At 43.7% G+C, this 18,400-nt stretch overlaps 1 protein-coding gene across 3 annotated transcripts; it reads right to left on the reverse strand.

Annotated features, from left to right (window-relative positions):
• Positions 1 to 345: 345 nt before the first annotated feature.
• On the reverse strand, positions 346 to 17,519 carry C3H9orf50 (chromosome 3 C9orf50 homolog). 3 transcript variants are annotated; one of them, XM_036752685.1, is made up of 9 exons: positions 17,410 to 17,519; positions 16,067 to 16,709; positions 15,740 to 15,830; positions 15,489 to 15,581; positions 11,895 to 12,055; positions 6,983 to 7,145; positions 3,290 to 3,737; positions 1,449 to 1,549; positions 346 to 861 (listed from the first exon to the last, which is right to left on the reverse strand). In XM_036752685.1, exons 2-9 carry the CDS (start codon positions 16,668 to 16,670, stop codon positions 828 to 830), a joined length of 1,695 nt encoding a protein of 564 aa, XP_036608580.1. In that variant the 5' UTR covers positions 16,671 to 16,709; positions 17,410 to 17,519; the 3' UTR covers positions 346 to 827. The 3 variants fall into 3 exon arrangements, with proteins under 3 accessions (XP_036608580.1, XP_036608583.1, XP_036608582.1); XM_036752688.1 differs by lacking the exons at positions 346 to 861; positions 17,410 to 17,519 and having other exon boundaries at positions 1,323 to 1,549; positions 16,067 to 16,122; positions 16,673 to 17,337; XM_036752687.1 differs by lacking the exons at positions 346 to 861; positions 15,489 to 15,581; positions 17,410 to 17,519 and having other exon boundaries at positions 1,323 to 1,549; positions 16,067 to 17,383.
• Between the last annotated feature and the right edge of the window lie 881 nt (positions 17,520 to 18,400).

The following is an 18,400-nucleotide window of genomic DNA, read 5'->3' on the forward strand; positions in this document are numbered from 1 at the left end:
ACCTGGGCATGGAGGACACACATCCATATGTAATCTAGAAACAGAGGCCATATCTAGTGCCCAAGGCTGTTCCACTAGCAAGACAGAACAGGAAGTGGAGTTTCAGGCCCAATTCTGTCACTTTCTAGCTGTGATATTAGGAAAGTGAGTCTGAGGTTCCACATCTGCAAGATGGGGATAAGAATACCTATGGGATTAACAGGACTGAGAGCTGGGAGGGACCTCACATCATTTAGTCCAACCCCCTCATTTACTGATGAGAAAACAGAAACCCAGATTGGTCAAGTGACTTGCCTAAGGTCATACAAGCAGCAAGGAGTTCAGCCAGTGTTCAGACTCCAAATCCAATGCTCTTTCTATTTTATTGTGGGAAAAGTGCTTTGTAAACCCTAAATCATTACAGATATGTGAGCTATAATTGATGTCAGTCAGGGCTGGCTTGCTCACCCGGGGGGGGGGGGACAGGCTAGACAGATGAAGAATTTAAACTCAGATCTGGGGAGTTCTTCCTTCAGTGGATTTTTGGAGCATATGGCCCTGGGAAAAGTCAGAGGGGAGAAGGCCTTCCATGGAGCTGAGATACGTCTTCAGAGAAGACATTTGGCTCTTGGTTTCTGGAAAGGCTTCATAGCCTATGAGCTATTGGTTGTTTGTGTGTCTGTTTTTAGTTAATTTTATTTGGGGGGAGAGAGGGAGTGACAGGGAAAAAGGGGCAGAGGGAGCTGCTGAAGTTGTCCCTCCTGTCTGCTCTCCACCCCTGTGTCCCTGGGGTTGCCATGTTGTTCTTCATGTTGCCTTGTTCTTCAGGAGCCACTCTGGCTAGTTGTCTATCTGGGAGGCTCAGAGCTGCCTTGGTTGGTACTTCAGTCCCGTTGTAAGGGAACAAGGGGTGGGAGGATGTTAGCGCTCTGAGTCTGAGTGGTTCTCTCCTTCCTCCCACATCCCACAAAGAGGGAGCTGGCAAAAACCCAGCTTCAACTCAATCCCAACATCTGCTATCAACCTCAATTCTGATTGGTGGATGACTTCTCCCACCAACAGAAAGACAGGGCTAAGCATCCCCAGTACTATTTGCCCAAGGTACTGAACTCCTCCCTACATAACTCAGAGCACACCCCCACCCCCCCACCCCTGTCCTCTTCCTTTACAGCACCAGCCACTCATCTCCTGACACCACCCCAATCCATAAGCTTTCTCCCCACAGCAGGATCTGACGGGGCTCTCTAGAAAGGTTTGCCTCAGGATTCTGTCTGCTACTGGCTCCATGCCTGCTGGGAGCCAGAAAGGGCACCTCCAAGCAACTGTACACCATGATGTCCATGGACAGGGAATGGGTCCTACCCATGCTGGGAGGCAAGTTTATTTGGCTCTAGAATAGCTTCTTCCTCAGCCAGCATCCTGACCACTCTCTTACTTCTCTGGTCTTTGAATCAAAGTTTCTGGTTTACCTTTGAGCCCGAAGTGGGGTAAGTGGAGGAAAGAACTGATAAGCTCCTGTCTGTCCTCCCTTCCGAGTAGTCGACAACATCAAGGGAGGTACAAAAGTATCCTGCAGGGGAAGAGGAAATCCAGCATGGGCCAGTAGAAAAGGCAATTGGGGGCTGGGGGGCGGGGCGGGGGCGGGAAGGGAAAGGGGTTTAACCTTGCCTCTGCTACTTAGAACCCCAGTGACCTCTGACAGGCTTTTCACCACTCTGCCCCTCTGGACTACCAGGGGTTCTCAACCTGGGACCCATGAATTTGTTTTTATATTTTGATAACCATTTCAACAGAATTGATTTCTTTTGTATCCTACGTATTTTATTTTGTGCATTTATAAACAATATTGTGAGGAGTCCATAGGTTTCACTAGACTGCCCAAGGGGTCCAGGACACAGAAAAGGTAAAGAACCCTGGGGCCAAATGATCTCTAAGGTCCAGTCAGACTCTGGGAAAACAAAACCCTGATTCCCAATTTATCTTTGGGGGAAGAAGGAAACACAGACAGACATGGCAACTTTGAAAGTTACATGTTGAATTTGTCTTGGAGGGAAAAAACAAGCTGTATATGATGGATATAAGTGGTTTTCTTGTGCAATCCTCTTTTTCTGTTTTGCTCTGTACATGGAAATGCTCATTGGTCTGGTAGTTGTTGGGTTTGGAATCAATAAAATAAAATGAAAATTATTGGGGTGGTGGGCAAGGCAGAGGAGTTCTGGCATTATGAGAGGAAGGTGTGGCCAGTCTGAATTGTCACTGCTTTTTAAATGGAGAGGAATGCTTAGCTCACTCCATAGAGTGAAAGAGGCAATGAGGTGTACCGGAAACAACACTGGACCGACCCTTCTGAGAATCAAGAGACCTGGATCCCAATATAACGTCTATAACTCACTCACTTTTGACCTTGGACAGAGTACTTCACTTCTCTGAGCCTCATTTGTTAAATAAGAGTAATCCTTGGCCACTTTACATGGGTACTAGAAGGCTCACAAGTGATCATAGACGGGGGAAATGATATGAAATTTGTGAAGTGCTATATACAAAGCAGGGATTTTAGTGATGGGCCACGTATGGGCCCAGCCCATGAGCCTCGCTTTGTTCCCTAGCCCTGCAAGGTAGTTTTAATTCCGCCTAGCCAATGTTCACATCAGGGCACAAATTTAAGGGGTGTGCTAGAGCCAGCTCAAATCATTTTGTGAGAGTCGATCGTAAAATTTTCAGTGTGAGCATTTTATACCTTGGAAATTAACAAATACTACAATTAGGGTTTGATTTATTGTTTTGTTGATTGCCTGGAGTCCAGACTTAAGAAAGTGAGAGAGAAAATGTTAATTATGCAAATCAAATTGAAAAGTATGTTGTGAACATTGTAGACAGCCAGGTATCACCGTGGATAGAGCCCTGGGCCTGGAGTCACTTGGGTTTAAATCTGGCCTCAGACACTTACTAGCTGTGTGACCCTCGGCCAGACACTTAAACTGTCTGCCTCTAAAATAGGGATAATAAGAGCCCCTACTTCCCGAAGTCATCATGAGGACCAAAAGAAATAATATTTGTAAGGTACTTGATACATAAGTGCTTAATAAATTCTTGTTCCCCTTCCCTTTTTGCCTGCTTTTTTTTTTTCCAGAGAGCTGGTTGTTAAACGTTTACCAGCATACTGCTGAACACTCCAATGAGGCCTGTCTTTGCATGTGAAGAATAGCATTATCATAAGAAAGAATGTGATCTGGGAGCTGGTGGCCACATGGCCAATAAAAGCAGGCACCTGGACCTAAGGAGACAGCGGGCAGTTAGTAGCTCAACTCACCATTCTGGGAGCCCACAAGGAAGGAGAGTTCTCATTCACTGGGGAGGCTCCAGTGCTGAAGGTTCGGTTTCTTGGTCTGTCAGTATTGACTGCTGGGCTGGTGAATATAGAGGTGTGTTTAGCAGGATCGATGGACAGATCCTGGAATGACCTAGGACTAGAGAAGTCAATGTTAGCCAGTGTGCTGCTGTACAGATTGCTGAAGGTAGAACTCTTCTTGGGGGAATCAGCAGGAAGGTCTTGGAATGGCCTGGTACCAGAGAAGTCAATGCCACTGGAGGTGTTGGTGTGCAAAGAGTTATAGATGGAACTCTTCTTAGGTGGATCAGTGGCCTGGTCCTGGTATGGCCTGGTACCAGAGAAGTCGAGGCTAGCCAACGGGCTGGTATGCAGAGAGTTGTAGGTGGAATTCTTCTTTAGATTATCAGCAGGTAGCTCCTGGAATGACCTGGAAGCAGAGAAGACTAGAGAAGTCAGCAAAGGGCAGACGTCCTAACCTTGGTCCTGGCCAGGGACTGGAGGTTCAATGATTTAAGAGCTGGGGGTAGAGGGGATGGGGGTGGGGGTGTCATCTTTGCTTTTGGATTTGCATTCCTATTACTTAGCACACAGGAAGTGCTTAATAAGTTTTTCCTTCATTCATCCTTCCAGTCCTATTTTTTTATAAGTACATGTCCCAGAACCATCTTTATATGAAATACAGTAGGTTCCCAGAGGACTCACTATGGACAGAGGGGCTAGCATAAAAACATCTTAACTCTCCCACCACCAAACATTTTTATACAGGGGAAATCAAGTTAAAATTCAATTCCATTAACATTAATTAGGCACCTACTGTGTACTAGGTAGGCATTAGGGGAGATGTAATGATACACAAGACATTGACTTTGCTTCTACAGGAGGAAGTCTATAATAAGGAGATAAGACAGGAAACACAAATAACTACAAAACTGAAGAGGATGATCAGCTGGTAGAAGAGCCATAAAGTGTTATAAAGAGTCTGAGGTTCAGATAGCTCCTTTCCAGTTTTGTTTTGTTTTGTTGTTTTGCGGGGGAGAGTTCTTGGGGGAGGGGGGTCACACAGTAAGTATCTGAGATGGTTCCTCCTGAATCCAAGACCAGTGCCCTATCTACTACACCAGGAGTGTCAAACACAAGGCAACGTTCCCAAGTGCAGCCCAAAACAAATAAAAATACAATAGAACATAGAGATGTTAATATGTGGTTTTCTTTAATATGTTTAGCTTTTTTTTTTTTTTTTTTTGGCAATCAGGATTAAGTGACTTGCCCAGGGTCACACAGCTAGAAAGTGTCTGAAGCCAGATTTTAATTCGGGTCCTCCTGACCCCAGGGCCTGTGCTCTATCCACTGCACCACCTAGCTACCCCAATATGTGGTTTTCTAAGTCAATAGGTGGCCAGCAGGAATCCCTATATACTGTCTAGTTCAGTGGCTAGATTAGAGCTTGACTCCACTGGATTACAGCACACCAATTTGTGATCTTGAACAAGTTACTTCAACCACTCTGGGCCTAAGTCTGTTTATCCATAAAATTGGAGGGGGGGGCACTCTGATTGGATGGGTTTTAAAGGTATCTTCCAGCTCTAAATTCTATGATCCCATGATTTTGGACTTCACTGAGTGGGAAACTTCTAAAGACTTTTGGACAGGGGATTAACACAATCAGAACTTCTCATTAAGAAGAGTTATGTGTATTCTGAGTCAGGATGGGAAGAGCAAACAGGTACAATTCCCCGAAATCAGAAAAAGTGGCGTCCTGCTCCCTGCAAGTGTCTGTATGCAATCCATTGGGAATTGTGAGAGGACTTTGTTGTATTATTTGAATGTAGCCCTGTGTGGCTGGGAAGCTGGACCCTCTCTACCTGCTGCTTAGAGAACTTTAATTAAAGACCTAGACTATGCTGACCAGATTCAAAGATTGATGCAAGGAGCTTTCTCACAATTATACATCTCAAGCAACCTATGTATCTGACCTGAAAACTGGGCCTGCACTGATCAGTCAGTTACTGTTTCCATGTTCGTTTGATTGACACTTGGGGGAAGTGGGATACCTCTGTTTCTGATTTCAGAGAATTATACTTGTTGGCTCTCCCCTTCCCAACTTGGAAGGTCTCTAATCTTTCCTCCAATTAGAAATCAGATTGCCTAACTGTATCCTGATTAATCATTTTCTTTTAATTAATTGGTCTTATTTGATTAATTGTATTTAATTCATAAAAGTCTTTCTCCCCCTGCGTTCAGGGTCCAGTGCCAAAGCGGAGGGGGCCTGGTCCCAGTTTGTTGAGTACGTGGTAGGCATTGCTTAATAAATCAACGTGCTCAGAAGTGTGAACTTTTGTTTCCTCAGTCATCGCATCTTTCATCCATCACAGTATGTAGTATGGATGCTAGGATGGAGAGATCTGAGGCAGGGAGACCATCAGTCCAGGTGAGAGAGAGGTAACTGATAGGACTTGGCGCCTGATTGAATTTGAAAAGTGAGGGAAAGGGTTGGGATTAGGAAAAGATAGGTAAAGACAGAGGCTTTGAGGAGGAGGGCAGTGCAGAGGATGGCCAGGGTTAGACAGAGGCTCTGAGGAGGAGCGCGGTGCAGAGGATGGTCAGGGTTAGATAATCTCCCTCTCAGTAAAGTTATGGAAATTAGAGAAGCACAGATTTTGAGATCATCTAGTCCAATCCTTTCATTTTCTACATGAGGAAACTGAGGCCCAGAGAGGAAGTGGCTTGTCCAAGGTGATACAAGTAGTAATAAGAAAAGGATTTAAGTGGCAGAGTAAGGATTTGAACCTAGGTCCTTTGACATCAAACCCAGCCTCTTTTTAGTATATATCTGAAAGACAAGGTGAAACCAGAAGCTTAGAGAGAGTGGACAAAGTCTGGAAGAACTGACTTGACAAATTTGATAAGGAGTCAGTAAGAGATGAATTAAAGGACTTCCAGGCAGCAGTGAAGGACCAAACAAGGTTAGATAGCATGAATTTTTAGTGGACCTGGATAGCAATTTAGGTCAGCCTTGAAAGAGGAGAGAAATCACAGAAGAGGAGCCTGGGAGGAGATATGGAGTATATTTATCTTGGGCAATTCAACATAAATCAATTCAAAAAGAATTATTGGTGAAGATAGGGGTTTTTATGAGCTGACTGCATGCATATGAGCCTCAAATCATCTTTTAAAAACAGCTAGTGGGAGCTAGATGGCTCAGTGAATAGAGTGCTGGGTCTGGAGTTAGGAAGACCTGAGTTCAAATTCAGCCTCGCACATTCACTAGCTGTGTGACCCTGGGCAAGTCACTTGAGCTCTGTTTGCCTTAATCCACTGGAAAAGGAAATGGCAAACCACTCCAATATCTTTGCCAAGAAAACCCCATGGATAGCATGGTCCACGGGGTCATAAAAAGTCAGACATGACTGAACAACAACAGGGGGAGGTATTTCCTTCCTTTCCAGTAACCAGCTGCCAACAAGATTTGGCCCAAAATGTAGTCAGAAGCCATAAAAATATCACAAATATTTATTATTATGACTATTATTATTATTACATCTATACAACAGGGCCTCATCTGGGGTGGCTATTGGGAACAGGAGCTAGGTCAGACTTGGTCTTATTACCATGGGCTCTAAGAGTCCCTAAAAATCAGAACTGATCCTAGCTTATAAAAGAGAAAAACCTTACATGGGCATGGTGTCCAATCTTCCAGCACGAAGGAAGTCGTCTCGCCACACATTTGTTTGCTGAGATCCACTCCTTGGGACTTTCTCCATCCAAATCCCCAGTTTCCCTGACACTTGTTCTGGGTATTTACATGATGTTGGGCTCTTGAGGAGGCTCCTCTGAACTGGGGAGGGAAAAGCAACAGTATCTGAATATCCATTACGCTAAAGAAAATGGGAATTCCTTTAGAAAGATCAAGAATTATAAAAGAGATGGTCCTTCCCCACCTACCCATCACTACTATCACACCACCTTCCATCAGCTCACAGAATTCTTTAAAAAACAAAAACAAAGTCAAATGATACAAACAGGCAGTTCTTCCAAGTGACCAATCACCATATGAAAAAATGCTCCAATTCACTAATAGAGAAATGAAAATTAAAACAACATTGAGGCTCCCCCTCGTAGCCACCAGATCGACAAACATGACAAAAATGTAAAATGATAATGGTTGGAGGGCCTGCAGAAAGACAGGCACACTAATGTAATGGTGGAGCTGTGAGTTGGTCTAGTACCTCCAGAAAGCAGTTTGGAATTATGCTCCAAAATTCACTTAACTACACGTATTCAATGATGCTGGTAGGCTCAAATACAAAAAAAAGATTTAAAGAAAAAAGAAAGGGAAAAGATGCGTATTCCAAAAATATTTATAACAGCTCTTTTTGTTGTAGTAAGGAAAGAGAAACAAAATGGTGCCCATCAAATGGTAAATGGTTAAGCAAACTATGGGACATGAATGCAATGGAATATCATGTCATAAAAGTTATAAAAGAGATGATTTCAGACTTGAATGCAGAATGAAGTGAGCAGAACTGGGAGAAAAACTTATACAGTAACAGCATCATAATGAAAAGTAACTTGGAAATAATTAAGAACTCTGATACAATGACCAACCACAATTCCAGAATTGAGAGAAAGCGTGCTACCCATCTCTTGATAGAAGTGCAGAATGAGACCTATATTTTTGGACGTGGCAAATTGTGGATTTGTTTTGATTATATATGTTTACTTGTTTTAAGAATTTTTTTAATTTGGGGGAATTTGGGGTAGAAGAAGGGAGCAACTGTACTGCCAAAAGAAAAGAAAGAAAAGAGGGTCATTGATGCATTTTTAATGTGCATAACAGACTAGAAGGAAAATGAGACAAACAAGACAGCTTTGAGAGTAATGTGTTGAGTTTATTATATACTTCAAAGAAAGAAAGCTTTATACGGGGTGTTCCTAAAGTCTGGACACAAAGGCAAAAATGCATATTTTCAAGAAATGAAATAAATGAAATTTTCAGCAAAATTTATTTAATTGGAATATTAACAAATAACATCTTCAATATGATTTCCATCATTTGTGAAGCAAAGGTTGATGTGCTTTAAAAGATTCACATGAACTCTATACAATAACTCCATATTGCCATCAATTTTAATCCATTCACTCTCTTTGCATTCAATCAAGTGCATTGCATCTGTGATTTTCATTGAATACACCTTCTCCTTTAGCATACCCTAGAAAAAGAAGTCAAGGGGGCTAAGGTCTGTTAATATTCCAAATATTTCAAAATATGCATTTTTGCTTATGTGTCCAGACTTTAAGAGACTCATGGTTTCACACACAGTGTCATCTATTAAATGAGGTAATAATTGTAAAGCACTCAGCAGAGTGCCTGGCACATAGTAAGCACTGTAGAGATGTTGTTATCTGCTATTATTATCCCCCTTTTCTGTTCTATTTTGTATATGAGAATATTTTTATTTTTTGGTGTTTGTTAAAATTCAGAACAAAAAAAAAACCTCTATTTGTTTTTATGTCTAGCTCTAATCGCTAGAAAAATTTTCATTAACAATCAAATGAAACTGAATGCTATGTGATTATAGTGCCCAATTGTTGGCCCTTGGAAAAGAAATGAAGAAATAAACTTTCTCCTTTTAGTTGAAGAGGTGGGGGACTGTGGGTATGGCATGGTGCATTTCATTTTAAATAGGGCAGATATGCCTGTTACTGTTCTTAACTATTTTTTTCTTTGCTGCAAAAGAACGGAGAGGGAAGGAAGGAAAACATCCAGAGTTAATTGTGATACTAAAAAAAAATTTTAAAGCATCAATAAAAATTTTTTAAAGAAAATAATGTTCTCTCCATTGAGCAAAACTGCCTCCCAGTAACACAGACCACAAGTTCCCCACCCCTGTCCTAGCTCTATCTCCCAGATCCACCCAAGATACACCTCTGGAACTAGAGTGTTTTGGATTAAAAAGGCTGAGCTAAGGATGGAGTTATTTGTTATAATTCTAGTCTAGGGCAGGGGAGACTCATTCTCTCTGCATTTACAGATAATCGTCTTTATTCCCACCTCTTGCTGCCTGCCCACTTTTCAAGATTCCTGGAACTTTTGTGCCAAAGAGGAGTATCTCTCCTTGCATTTTCAATGGTTGAGAAAGAAAAGCCTGACTGCTGATGGCTTCATCTTGCTTTATCTTCATTCCAGTCCCCCCACCACAGGGTCTTAATTGATTCCTCCTTCTCCTTCACACCCACACTCCTCCAGGGGCCAGGTCTGCCCACATCTGTCCACGCCTCTTTCCATTCCCAGTCTTGTAGAGCAGATCAGTCCAGGGATGATAGACCTCTAGCCCATCCTGTATGGGCCACCAGATTAAAGGATAGAGACTGGACCTGATTTAATTGATATATGGAACTCCTGGATAAGGAAAGTCCCTCTATTGAAGTAGGTTGTCACCTTCTCTGCAACTCATAGTTGTCTATGGGGCTGAGAGGTTGTCACATGCCCAGTATTATATATCCATTATGTGTCAGAGAGAAGCAGGATTTGAACCAAGGTCTCTCTGGCTCCAAGGCCAGTTTTCTGCCAGCATGTGTGCATCCACACCACTTTTTTTACAATCCCTAAACTTTCTGGAGTTTTCTTTTGATTACAGATCTAAACTTTTTTGCTTGTTATTCAAAGTCCTCAGTGATTTGGCCAGAGCCTCTATTTCTATATGCTTTAACCACGCTCCTCCCACAAATCCTGTTTGTGTCAAACAAGACTACAGTTATCCCTTCTACACAGCAGGGGTTATAGGTGCAGAGCCCCCAAGATCTGGAAAACCTGCATAAAATTTTTTTGCCCTCCTTTCCTACCAAAGAACTTGAATTATTATGGTATTAAAAGATAAAATATGTTGATATTATACAATACTAGACATATATTTTATGCATTTCTGAGTTTCCAAACTTTTTCTGTGTCATCTGCCAGCCTTGCATTGTCACCTGCGGCTTCTGCCTAACCCCCCAAAATTCCCATTTAATTTCTTATGCCGACCTGCAATGTATCAAAACCACAATGGGAAAAGTCACGATGTAGAAGGCATAACCATAGTTGCTTCTCTTAGAGCACACACAGCATTTTCCCAGCTCTGTGCCTTGGCTCATGCTTCTGTCTCCAGCTGGGATGCTTTCCTCTTCCTTTCTTAGAATCTGACCCATTCGTTCTTCAAGCCCCAAACTGAAATGCCACCTCTTCTATGAAGCTTTCTTCCATCCTCTGAATCAGATGTAATCTTCCCTACTTCCTTCAAACCTCCACAGTATGTATTACATTCTGTCTCGCAATGATATATGTCTTGTTTTTGCTACGATCATAGATTTAGAATTGGAAAGGGCTACAGAGATCACGGAGTCTTACCTCCTCATTTCACAAATGAGAAAACAAGCCCAGAGAAGTTGTGACTTGCGTAAGGTCAGACTAACTGGTGAATCCTCTAAGGCAGAAACTGTCTTATCCCTACGATGGAGACTGGAATTCAAATGGATTCAGTCAAAAGGCTGCACTTAAGGATATAGAAGCCTACATGTGGCCTCAAAGCCTCAGGATCCCCAGCCCTGGAGGTGATCTCAAAGTAATTATTATAGGAGTGAATTTACATGCATATCCCCAAGGGCCAATCACAGCAGATCATGAGGAGGTACAGGGAGAAAAGGGACCTTCACATATCCTTGTTGACTCTACATTTGGCTTCTGAAAAATCCTAAGAACCTCTCTTGCCATCCTCATAGCTCTAAAAGACAGTTTCCTTGAGAAGGGGGTCGGGGGGAATCACTTTCTTTCATATCTTCTTTCAACCCTGGGAGGGACCATAGAATTGGTGACCATCCCCTGAAGTTTGAGGGGAGATGCTTCCTTGATATCGGGGAAAGATTTCTATTTGGGACAAGTTTCAGTATTCTAGTTCAAATGCCATGGTCATAGCTGAACATGGGATATTTTAGGGGCAAGAATAGATAGTAGGAGCCCCAGATTTGTGCCAAGTAGACCTCATCTTGAGCAAATCCTCCAAGAGCTCCATTTCCTTCATTACCATCTTCCAGTGTTTCCCACCCTGCTCCCCCGCCCCCAGGAGTTTCTGGCATCTAGTATTCATATACATTCTTTAATTGTCAGAGCTAGAAGGGACTTTATATAAATCATCTAGTTTTTCCTTTATTTTTTCAATTCCCTCATTTGACCAATGCAGAAACTGAGGCTTAGAGGTATGAATGTGACATGCTGGAGGTCACACAGCTGGGATACAGACCCAGGTCTCTTAACTTCTAGTCCAGTGTTCCTTTAACTGTACTCTGTTCTTTCTTTTATTTCCTCCCCTTTTCAATCATGGGAGGCTGAAAGGGAAATTACAGGGCCTATGTCCATGCTCCTTTAGCCTCAGGATTATAAGAGGACGGTATTTATCCCAGCTACCTGCTTTGGCAGGGGACATGAGGCACTAGGTCTCTGCTTGGCTCCTCCGTCCTGACTGAGTACAGAGGCCTCTTCAGAGGGACCCCATAGAGCCATGACCAGTCCTGAGGCACAGACACATCTCCCTCCCTCCCTCCTTCTCACCCTCATAGTTCCTCTCCCAGTATCGCAGTGCCATGTCCTTGGGGCTCTCATCTGCAAAGCGCACCCGAAATGGGTGGAAGCGTTTCTGGGGTCCTGATGCATCATCGGAGCAGCTGGTGATAAGAGCTGGTTTAAGCTTCACAGTCTGCCTATTCTTTGACCTGTGGGATACAGCGAAGAGTATGAGACACATGAGGAAGAGTGGAGAAAAGAGGCACAAACGTCTTACCTACTCTTCTTCCTAAAAACTGACCATCTCCCTGAAACCAAGATTTTCACTTGCTGCTGGATAATGGGAACACTCATTCATTCATTTTAAAATATTTGTTAAGGATCGACTGTACAGTCAACATAGGCCACAAGGATGACCACCATGACTCCATCCCCCTGCTGATCCACTGCCAGAAAAGCCCTGAAGATGGGCCCATTTAATACTGATGGCTCCACTCCAAATTTATGTTCTCTAATCTCCACTGGGCCCTCACAGCCTTCAGGCTATTCTTTTACATTTCCCTAATTGACTCCATAGCAACAGCCATACTTCCAAACTTTCTCTTCCCTTTTCATGCTTTCTATACCATCCTCCTCACCTGCCCTCAAAGCTGCAGAATTCTCCACATATTTTACTAAAGAAAAGAGGTCTTTTATCCTGATCTCCCCCTCCCCTTTTTTGCTGCATCCCCAAACTTCTCATGTTAATTTCCCATTCTTTTATTAGCTCCAGATTCTAATGAAGAGGTGGCCAGTCCCCTTGCTGAGGCCAATCCTTCTGCTTATCCCCTAGCCCTCATCTCCTCTTGTCTCTTCAAGAATATTGCCCCAACAATCACCCCGCTAATCTTCAGCCTTTCCCTATTTACTGGTTTTTTCCTTGCTGCCTACAAATATACCCAAGTTTCCCTCAGTCTTTAAGAAAAACCTTCTATCCAGCTATAATTCTATACCTCACCCAACTTTTACAGGAAGTCACCTCTAGTCATTCTCCACTTCATTCCCCCACACCTTGCAGTCTGGCTTCTAAACTCATGACTCAACTGAAACTGCTTCTCCAAAGTTCTCAGTGATGTTGCCATAATTGGTGGCTTTTCCTCAGTTCCCATGATTCTTGACCTCTCTGCAGCTTTTGATACTTGGCCATTCTCTCTTTCCGGGACACTCTCCCCTCTCCAGGTTTTTGTGACATTGCTCTCTTGGCTGTCCTCTTGCCTATCAGACCTGTCCTCAGTCCCTCTTGCCAGATCATCACCTATGTTAGCTAGTGGTATATAGAGCACTGGACCTGAAGTCAGGGAGACCTGAGTTCAAATCCAGTCTCAGACATTTCCTAACTGCGTGACACTGGGCTAGTCCCTTAATCTGCATGTGCCTCAGTTTCCTCATCTGTAGAATGGAGATAATAATATCACCTGCTTCTCATGGTATTATCTCATAAATGAGGTAACATTTTTTACCTTATTTATAAATAGTTTTACAAACCTTAAAGTGCTGTGTAAGTGCTAGCTATTATTATGTCCTACCCATTCATTGTGGGCCTACTCCAAGACTCTGGACTCTTCTCTCTTTACACTCTTTGTCTTGCTAATCTCATTAATTTAATGATCCTCTACATGTAGATAACTCACAGGTCTATACTTCCAGCCTTACTCTCTTCTCTCCCAAACTTAACTCCCACATCACCAGTTACTTATGGGACATTTCAAAATGGATGTCCCATATGTATTTCCAACTCAAAATATCCAAAAGAGAACTCATAATCTTTCCCCTCAAACCCACCTTCCTTAATATTTCTATTTCTGTCAAATAGACCACCACCTTTCTAATTACCTGGATTCACAACCACAGAGTTCTCCTCAGGTCTTCACCACTCCCTTACCTATCCATTCAGTTGTTAAATCTTGTCAGTCCTCTCCACTCACATGACCACCATTCTAGCTCCTTTATTATCTATCACCTTGACTCCTGCAATATTGGACTCCCTGCTTCTAGTCTCTCCAATCTCCAATTCATCTTCCACACAGTTATCAAAGTGAGATTCCTAAAACATAGGTCTAACCAGGTGGTCATTCCCTTGCTCAAGAAGTTTTCATGGTTCCTACTGCCTCTAGGACTGAAAACAAAAATGCCTCTGTTTGGTATTTAAAGCCCTTTGCCATCTGGTTCCAGCCTGTTTTTCCAGATTTATTATACATCACATGCCCCTTCCCCCAAATATACACACACTCAGTGGTCCAGACAGCCTGTCCTTCTTCCTTACATTTGTATAGGCCATTCACCCATGCCTGGAATGCACTCTCTACACCTCTTAGAATCCCTAGTTCCCTACAAGGCTCAGTTGAAGTGCCGCCTTCTACATGAGGCCTCTCCTGATTCCCCTCAGCTACTGATCCTTGACGAACCCTGGCATTACCTTGTATGTACTTTGGCTATGTTTCATATCTGCTGCAGTGTGTACAACATTATCTCCTCAAGGGCAGGTATTTGTGTTTGGTCTTTGTGTCCTTAGTGCCTAGCATGGTGTTTAGAACATAAGAAGCACTCAATAAGTGCTGTTGGTTGGTTGACTAATTGGTGTGCTAGACAGAGAATGAGCTCTGGAATAAGAAGAACTGGGTTCAAAGCTCAGCCTTGCTACCTCTTACCTATATGACGTTGAGTAATAGATTTCCACTCTCTTGGCCTGCTTCCTTGTCTGTTAAATGTCAAGGTTGTCAAGGGGATCTCTCAGGGTTCTTTCTAACTTTAAATCCAATGATCCTTAGGAACTTTGGGCAGACAGAGTAGTCCACTCTGACACGAACCTCAAAATTCATGTCTATCAATGGCTGACCCTTAAGACTCAGTCATGGTTCTATCATTCGGAAACAATCCTGCTATCTCTCTCTCCAACTTAAAAATATTCCAATTTCCCTTAGTTTTAAAGGTAGCTACCAATGCTGCATGGTATGCCTGCCAGGCATTATTTCTTCTCCCTTACCACATGTCCCGAATTACTCCTCTTGTAGTTTGGCTAAGCCCCTTGCTTCTCCTCCTGCCTCTGTATTCTCTATTCCTGAAGCTGAAAAAAGGATATGCCTGCACAGGATTGAGTACTGGAAGAGACCTTACAAATTATCTATTTCAATGCTGACATTTTAGAAGAAGGTCATACAAGTATTCACCCATAGAGCTGATGCAGAATTTGAACCCATATCCCTTAACTCCAAATCCGGTATTTTATTCTACCATACTGCATCTTTCTATAAGTACCTGATGTCAATACCGCTCATTGGCCATTCTGCATTCCTTTTTTTCATCCTAATCTATTTAAATGTGTGAGTTGCATGTCCATCCAACCATAATCTTCAGAATCAAGTACAACTTGGGAAATAACCTCTGGCCTCCTTTCTCTCTCCACTCAATCCAGCAAAACTATTAATTCCACCTCCTTTTGATCTCTCACCTCTCTCCCTACGTACCATCTTGTTCTATGAAGCCTTCAATCTTTCTCCCTCAAACTCTGTCTCCCTTGCTTTCTGTCTTTCCTCTGTCTCTCTCACACATACACACACACACACACACACACACACACACACACACCATCTTTTTGTAACTCACACTTTGGAATTCTTGGCCATTGTGGACGTATTAGTATTGGCATTGGGGGAACTCATTGAGAGATGGTTCAGCAGCACAGTCTTCACAAGGTTCCTGGAGAAGGCAATTCCTGAGGATGCAGTGACTGGAACTTCTGAGACAAAAAGCACTACTTTCCTCCACCAGGGTTAGGGGCCAGGGTCACCTTCCTACATGAGGAAACCCAGGGAGAATGGGTGACTCCCCCAGTCCTAGAGTACCATGGGGCTTACCAGAGGTCTGGAGGATCAGAGCAAAAAGAACAGCCAGGTGAATCACAGCTGCAGCCCGAGGAATTGTCTTGTTTGGAGGGAAACGATGTGGCTGGGAGTAAGGAAGGGAAGAAAGTTCAGTCTATCTCCTTCTTTCAAGGGTAGGTTCCATATTGTTGCTGCTCGATGGGGCTGGGGCTGTGGTGGCTATCCTGTACCCAATATCTTTGGAGTTAGCAGGGACCCTCCAAATACTACATAGCACACCCCATATGGGGACTGGAATCCACCCCACCTTCCTTGCCCCTCCTCCCCCACTTCCCCTAGGAGCTCTGGGAAGGGGCTTACAATGTTGTAGACGCTTTCTGCAGGGCTTCTCTGTTGGTTCCCGCGAGACTTTGGGCCTGTTGGGGAGTAACTCTCCCAGGACTGGGCTCGGGAAGTCCTTTGCTCCCCAGCCTACGCTCCACTGGGGACCCTCTCTCTCACTAGTGGCCCAGGTATCTGTCCTTGGGAATGCATGGCCTGTTTTTCCACCCTGGACACTGCTGACCTGTCCCTGGAATGATAAGGCTTTGGACTTCAGCTTCTCCTGCTTCTGCTGGACCTGCTGTGCGAAGGTAGGCAAGTAGTGGGCCTCCGGATTTCTCTTGTAGCCCTGCCTTGCCGAGGTCAGGAGCCCCGGCCTGAACTCCCAAGAGAAGCGCACATCCTCCTCAGGAGACAAGCTTCTTTGGCCCTGGGGTATTTTCTGCTCCTGCCTTCTTGGAAAGTAACTGGATTTCCTCGGGTCCGGCTGTGGTGGAAATATAGGTGGGAGCCTTGGAATCCCCAGCTGCCTTCTTTTTCCATGATTGGTAACTTGCACAGCAGGGAGCTTCTGATGGTGATCATAGGAAAACCCTTCTGGTTCTGACCCCTGGACCCGTAAATTGATGTGACCCCAGGGCATACCTGGCCTCTCCTTCGTTGGTGTTCATCACTCTCCAGCCTGGCTTGAGGGAGGGGGTAGTAGGGAGGGCAGCACAAGGCAGCTGGAGGAGGCAGAGAATAGCCCCCATACACAGACACCCCCCACCTCCCCCTATCAGCACACAGGAACTAAGCATTCAGTAGGATGTCAAGAGGCAAATGTGCTGAAGCAGACAGACCAGGAGACCTGGGTTCTCTAAGCCATCTTCCTGCTGGCCTCAGGACCAGGATCTCAGGGGCCACTGCCCAAGGTCAGGGCCAAGAGGAGGTTGTCCAGAAGGTTGCCACTGGGATGCGCTTTACTAATGATCACTCTACCCTTTTCCCTAATCCTATCTTTCCAAGTCAGCACCCACCTCTTATTCCCCTACCCTCCCCCTTTAGTAGCTTAAAGAGGCAACCCCAGACTAGAATGCAAGAGGCTTGGGTTCTAGTCCTGAGTGGGCCACTAAGTAACCCAAGGCAAGTGACTTCTCTGCAGGCCTTCAGGTTCCCCCTCCATAAAAAGAGCAGATTGGACAAGATGACCTAAATGGTCCTTTCCAGTCTCAAGGTTCTAGATTCCAGATTCTAGGTTCTCTTTGGTTCTATGACTTCTCTATCTCTTTACCTGTACTCCCTTTCCTACTCCTCCACTTATCCCTTCCTCTCTAATTCACACCCCACCCCCTATCCTAGCTTGTTGTCCTCTATGAGCTAGCCCAGCAGGTCATACTCACCCTCTGGGCCCTGTAGGTGGGGCCCAGAGAAGATCCTGTGAGGAGGACCCTCTAACCCAGGGACTTCACTTGGGCAAGGAGCATCTTCCCTGCTCTGTGCCCTCCAGACTGACTCCTCTCCTGTTGCCTGAAGAGGCGAGTTCAGGTTCATTGTGATTCATCCCTCTCCTCAGTACCCCAAGGGCAAGTGAGTATGGCACATAGGGCTGAGAGGAGAGAGGGTAGTAGCCAGAGGAGACATTGCCTTGAAACCCAGTTATTATCTTAAGGATGGAGCCAACCCCACCAATCTAAGAATAAAACTGATAAAAAGAATAAAAAAGATAGAGGGGAAAATCAATTCAGAAAAATAACTGGCACGTCAACCAAATCTGGCAACACGTGTCATATTCTATGCCTATAACACTTCATTTCTATGAAGAAGAAAGGGACGAGCATTCTCACATCTCTTCTTCAGGGCCACATTCGGTGTTGACTTTTTTTTGTTAGTGGTATTCTTTCCATTCATGTTGCTGTCATCATTGCATATGTTGTTTTCTTTTTTGTTGTTCTGAAAATGATATTTTAAAATATAATTTTATATTTTTCAATTATCAAACATTTTTTTTCTCTTTCCCACATACTCCCACCCCACTGCGGGAAAAAACCTTTTAACAAATAAGCATAGTCAAGAAAAACAGCCATGTCTAAAAATGTGTGCCTTGTTCTGCATCCCCTTTCTGTCAGAAGGTGGAAGTATGCTTCATCATTGGCTATCTAGAGTCATGATTGATAGTAGTCCTTAAGTCTTTCAAAATTGTTTTTATAATTTTAATTTAGTATAAATTGTTCTCCTGGTTCTGTTAACTTTGCTCTGCATCCGTCCATATAAGTCTTCTCATGTTTCTGAAACTCATTTCTAATAGCATGACAATATTCCATCGCATTCACATGCCATAATTTGTTTAGTCATTTCTCTCTTTTTTTGTAGTTCTTTTTTTTATTTAATATA

This window comes from Trichosurus vulpecula, chromosome 3, assembly GCF_011100635.1.
Source record: "Trichosurus vulpecula isolate mTriVul1 chromosome 3, mTriVul1.pri, whole genome shotgun sequence".
Classification (NCBI taxonomy): Eukaryota; Metazoa; Chordata; class Mammalia; order Diprotodontia; family Phalangeridae; genus Trichosurus; species Trichosurus vulpecula.